The sequence below is a fragment of the Austrofundulus limnaeus genome, unplaced genomic scaffold, assembly GCF_001266775.1.
Source record: "Austrofundulus limnaeus strain Quisiro unplaced genomic scaffold, Austrofundulus_limnaeus-1.0 Scaffold1103, whole genome shotgun sequence".
Classification (NCBI taxonomy): domain Eukaryota; kingdom Metazoa; phylum Chordata; class Actinopteri; order Cyprinodontiformes; family Rivulidae; genus Austrofundulus; species Austrofundulus limnaeus.
In genome coordinates this window covers 37,577-42,601 of record NW_013953505.1, presented here as the reverse complement: position 1 = coordinate 42,601, position 5,025 = coordinate 37,577, and the positions used below count along the sequence as shown (strand labels likewise).

General features: G+C 41.3%; 1 protein-coding gene across 10 annotated transcripts in view; it reads left to right on the top strand.

The window, feature by feature from the left end:
• Positions 1–5,025, top strand: part of cep70 (centrosomal protein 70) — a 23,189-nt gene that overhangs the window by 6,912 nt on the left and 11,252 nt on the right. For 3 of the 10 annotated variants that reach the window (XM_014030687.1, XM_014030686.1, XM_014030680.1), the window contains 7 exons: positions 1,501–1,558; positions 1,629–1,717; positions 1,815–2,130; positions 2,205–2,351; positions 2,425–2,593; positions 4,411–4,516; positions 4,613–4,692. In XM_014030687.1, coding sequence (XP_013886141.1) covers positions 1,501–1,558; positions 1,629–1,717; positions 1,815–2,130; positions 2,205–2,351; positions 2,425–2,593; positions 4,411–4,516; positions 4,613–4,692 — 965 coding nt within the window. The remainder of the gene's footprint in view (positions 1–1,500; positions 1,559–1,628; positions 1,718–1,814; positions 2,131–2,204; positions 2,352–2,424; positions 2,594–4,410; positions 4,517–4,612; positions 4,693–5,025) is intronic. The other 7 variants (XM_014030688.1, XM_014030683.1, XM_014030689.1 and 4 more) reach the window with 6 other exon arrangements.

The following is a 5,025-nucleotide window of genomic DNA, read 5'->3' as shown; positions in this document are numbered from 1 at the left end:
TGTTCGTACGAACCCTTTGTACGAACAAAGGTAAGAGAAATTTAGGATAAGAACACGAACATGTTCTTGCATGAGGCCCATTAGCTTTATAAATCCTTCRTCTCTGATCAGGTAAGAAAATTAGCTTCACAAATGTTAAACCAGTTAGCAGGTAAAAATGAGCAAAACTTAACGATGAGCAGATAAAAATATTAGCTTCATAAATGCATTATCTGAAATCATCCACACACACAACACACACACAAAACAACAACACACACAGAAAACACACACAACAACACAACAACACACACAAAAACACACACAACAACACACACAACAACATCACACAACAAGATGCACAAACTATTATATAAACTATTATATAAACTATTATATAAAAACAATATGTTTTGATCAAACATCAGTTCTGATAAGTTTGGTTTCTGTGAATCCATTTCTCTGCTTCTCTGGAGAGACTTCTATAATTTCTGCTGGTCTTTAAATCTGTGGGGAGCTTGTTCTGTTTTTTTGTGGCCTTGTAGAACACTGTGTAGAACACTGTGTAGAACACTGTGTAGAACACTGTGTAGAACACTGTGTAGAACACTGATTGTCCAAAAGTAGATTTTGGTTTAGGAACATTGCAGCCCTATCCAGAGGTGATCCTTGTCACTCTGTTCAAATGTTCAGAGGTCAGATGAACAGAAGGTCTTGGAGACAGAGGTGCAGAAMTGTGTTTTTACAAATGTCATCATATTTTCAAAACTCAACAGCTTTTGTCCAGAGCAAGAGTGGGTGATCCTGGTCCTCGAGGGCYRCAGCCCTGGTTGTTTTACTTTGTTTTCCTGCTCCAACACACCTGATTCAGTCAGTGAATTACCTCTTCCAGTTCTGCAGAAGCCTGATAATCATCCAGTCATTCAGATCAGGTGTGTTGGAGCAGAGAAACAAGTGAAACATGCAGAACTGTGGCCCTCGATGCCCACCCAGGTCTACAGTGTCCTCTTGTCTAATATTTTCTGAGCTTGTTCACATAAAGATTCAGGGGGCTTCAAAGTTGAGACCAGCATGAGAGACAGCAGGAGAAATGTGACAGACATCTAAAGTTTACACKTCTACCTCAAAGTGTGTCTCATCTGTTTGACATGTTTTTACAGCTAAGTGTAGTGTCTAACAGTAAGACCAAATATTTGTACTCTGTGTCATTTTCTACACTTTATCTCCTAATACTTGKGTAATCCTTGTGTTTCTCTTCATTRGCAGCTGATAACTTTACCACCACTTTCACAATGTATTTTCCATGTGTTTAAACATCTTTCCAAAGTTAGGAAAAAAGCTAATCCACTAAACAAAAATGAATTTAGCTGTTAKCTGATTAGCGGAACAATGCTCATCACTGCAAGTAAAGAAATCTCAAATTATTGTTTGACTTTAGAGAAGAAAGCTAAATGTTTGATTTTTGGAAAATAGCTGCATTGGTTATAGTTGTGTTTTTTTTAAGTCAGTGTTTAATCACAGATCTGCCAAAGGAGAGGTCAAAGGGTCTAAAATAAAACCACTGAAGACTATTCTCAAGGTAACATTAAAAACTGTAATGTTACAAACTCTTTTTAATGAAGCAACAGTTGACACTCATTTTCTCTCAGGAATATCAGGAGCAACAGAAGAAAAGCAACTTTCACATAAAAGAGCTAAAGAGGGAAGTTGATTGCCTGAAGCAGGAGTTGGATAAAAGGTGAGCTGTGTGCTTCACTCCAGCTGTCAGGCTGTGTAGGACGATGCAGCCTAGGACACTCAGTGTTAGGCTGTAACCCTGTCACACTGACTAACAGAGATTTTTCTAGACTACCTAAAGAAGACGACACGAGTGAGAGTAACGAGAACGACCAGTTCAGGGACGCTCGAGTGTGTCTCCACTATCACCATGTGAGATGCTTGTTCTCCGTTGAACATCTTCTGGTCGTGTTTGTTCCTAAAACCTTTGTTTGTCAATCCCAGCTGCTGACTGAGATCAGTGCACTCGTCTCCAACCCAAACGCCCCATTAAGACTGAGGAACAAACGCTGTGCKGGCGGTGTGGAGCCGGCCGACTTCCAGGCCCTCCTGCCCACCCTGGAGGAGTGGGCCCAGCAGCTCCAGAGGCTGAAGGTCAGCGCTCTGACCACCTGGTGGTCCAAATCYATGYTTCTGWTWGWGGCTAAAAGCATCATTTATGTGTTCAGGACCTTCAGGGCAGAATCAACAAACTGTCTGTCAGACTGTTGCCCTGGCAGCCGCCCAGCAGCGGCGCTTCAGAGGCGGTGAAGGTGGAGGACATGATGCTGCTGGTGGACACGCTGTTGGAGAACGTTGCTGCTGATGATCAGCAGGTACCTCAGCGGTCAGTTTAAGCTGTTGCAGGTCCTTCTTCTCTTCATGAAATACTTCCTGTCGTTCTGCTAGAAGCTCAGCAGTCCGACTCGCCACACCCTGGCCTCCATGGTGTCTCATTTCCAGAAGCTGTTTGACGTTCCCTCCCTCAGCGGGGTCTACCCACGTATGACCGAGGTCTACACCCGGCTAGGAGAGATGACCAACGCTATGAGGAACCTCCGAGACCTCCTGAACCTGGGTGATCCSCATAGTTTCCAAAGCTGGATTCATGTTGCGTTCCAGTTGTCCTCGGAGGTCGTAGCTTCGAGCCTCCGAGTTCTATTTTTAAACTGGAATGCCCCCTGAAGTCGTAGTTTCGAGTCGGGAGGTCGGCGCATCCAAACCATACCCGAGCAGCCCGAGCATGCATTACATCATCATTTCAACATGGCTGCTGCGCACATGAAACTGTCAGTGGTCATGCTATCATTAGCATGTTTCTCTAATGTTGAGCTGTAATCAAACGTACACAAGCACCATCCCCATTATTTAACAGACAGAAAGTAAGAAGAGAGGAGGCAGAATAAACACGAGTGTAATTTCCCATTTTATATTTGTTTAATGTATGTAGCGTACTAGCATGCTTGTCCGAGCTAACCGCTAACGTTGCTACTCTTGCATGTAAACAAACGCAGCTTCTGTGTTTATTTTACATTACATCAGACGTACTTGTAGTGCTTTATAGTGATAGTTAAAATATATGTTTTAGCACTGTATGTACACTCAAAATACCTYGTAGAGCACTATTATTGTATGTTTTATTGTTGCAGAGCAAAATAATAGGAACGCTTTTGCCGATGTTTGAAACTGGAATGCTATCAGCTCATAACTGACGTCAGTCCGGCTTCAGAATTTTGAGTTCCAATACAACTGGAACGCAGCATTAGCTTCTGTCTGAGAAGGGGGTCTCTGCAGTCACTAAGTGGGCGGAGTTTGCTAAAGAGGTGATTGGTTGGATGGACTAGTTTGGGTGGAGTTTGATGAAGCAGTAACAGCTCAGATRGATGAACGATGGGTAGCTGGTGGAACGTGTAGCTCAGCAGAAACGGGCAGAAAGCATCACTAGCTGTGTTTCCATTGACCATGAAAATGCGCAAATTAGAATTTCGAAAATAAATTTGCTCAATGGAAACACGTCAGTTTCGAAAATACTTACATTTTTCGACAAAATGTTTTTGCGCTAGAATGAGGTGGTTTTTCGGCTGTATCGAAATTGGTGTTATTYGCAAAACTGCAATGGAAACACTTATTCGCTTCACGGGAGTCACGTGATCAACAACCGGCTGTTTCTACTGGCGAAAAAGACAACGAAGAAGAAGACAACAGGAAGTAGATGTAGTAGTAAAATCAACGAAGTAGTAAAAGAAAGTAGTAAACTCACCGACTACAATTTCCCAAAAACGCTGCATACGTAGCCGCTCTCAAGTATAAGAGGCTCATCGCTCAAAAGCCTTGATAAGACGCCAACGTYTCCTCTGATGATGAGCGCTAGTGTCATGGTAGCAACATGCTATGTGTTTACATCCATTGCATCCATRTTCGTAATGACTTATCGCGAGAACAAACGTATTCACGCGTGACTTTAATAACATTTCTTACTTAATGGAAACACTGCAGTTGCAAAACTGTATTTTTCGACATTAATGGATGATTCAACCACTAGATGTCGCTGAAAACAACAAATCCTACACACTGTGCCTTTAAGTTGCCCAAAAGACAAGTCAATCCAACCAATCACAGTTAGGACAAACACCGCCAAGAAACCTCCCTGTGTACTGCAGAGACCTCTACCTGTTTGTGATGTCCTCTCTAGATTAAGTTTTAGCTGTTGTTTACTGGTTTTAGATTTTATCTACTGTTCTCTTTAATTTTAGAGTTTAGCTTCTTTATGCTTGTTTTAGCTTTTAGCTGATATTCACAGAAAGRAAATTAAATCATTAACATTTGATATATTTTGGACAGTTTGAATGCAGTTTTGTCTGTTTATGTTGTTGTAAGTTCTGTGTTGTGTGTCAGACAGCGGAGTTTCTCCTGCTCACGTGGTGAACCAGGTGTCCAGACTGGTCTCAGATGAGCATGATGGAGGATTCCACAGTCTGCTGGGAGACACTGATGTCGACAGGTTCAGTGTTACAGAAGCAATGGGTTATGGTTTAAAAAGTCGAACGGTTCTGCTCCTAACGAAGTGTTGTTTATATGGTTTCTACTCGTTTTCCAGCATCATCATCAAAGTGAGGCAGCATGATGAGTTCTTCCCACCTTTTCACGCCCTGGTTACAGAAATGTTCAACATTTTAGGTAAATATAACACAATACATGCTTTTTTTATACTTTATTTTTTTATTTTTGATATATTTTTTTATACAGAACAGCAACGAGAAAGAAAGAAATAATACTAACAAGAGTAAAAAATAATAAGATAATAAAAATAATAATACATTAAAAAATAGTCACAACAAGGACAAAGGAAAAAATTTGTATAGGTCCTCTGGACGGGTTCTTCTTTAATGAAACGTTTCGTCTCTCTTCCAAGAGACTTCTTCTTGAGAGAGAGGTTAAAATTAAAGCCCAGGAAGTCCAACATTTCACTGATCACATCAACTCGGTGGATGAATATATTAAGTTCACACG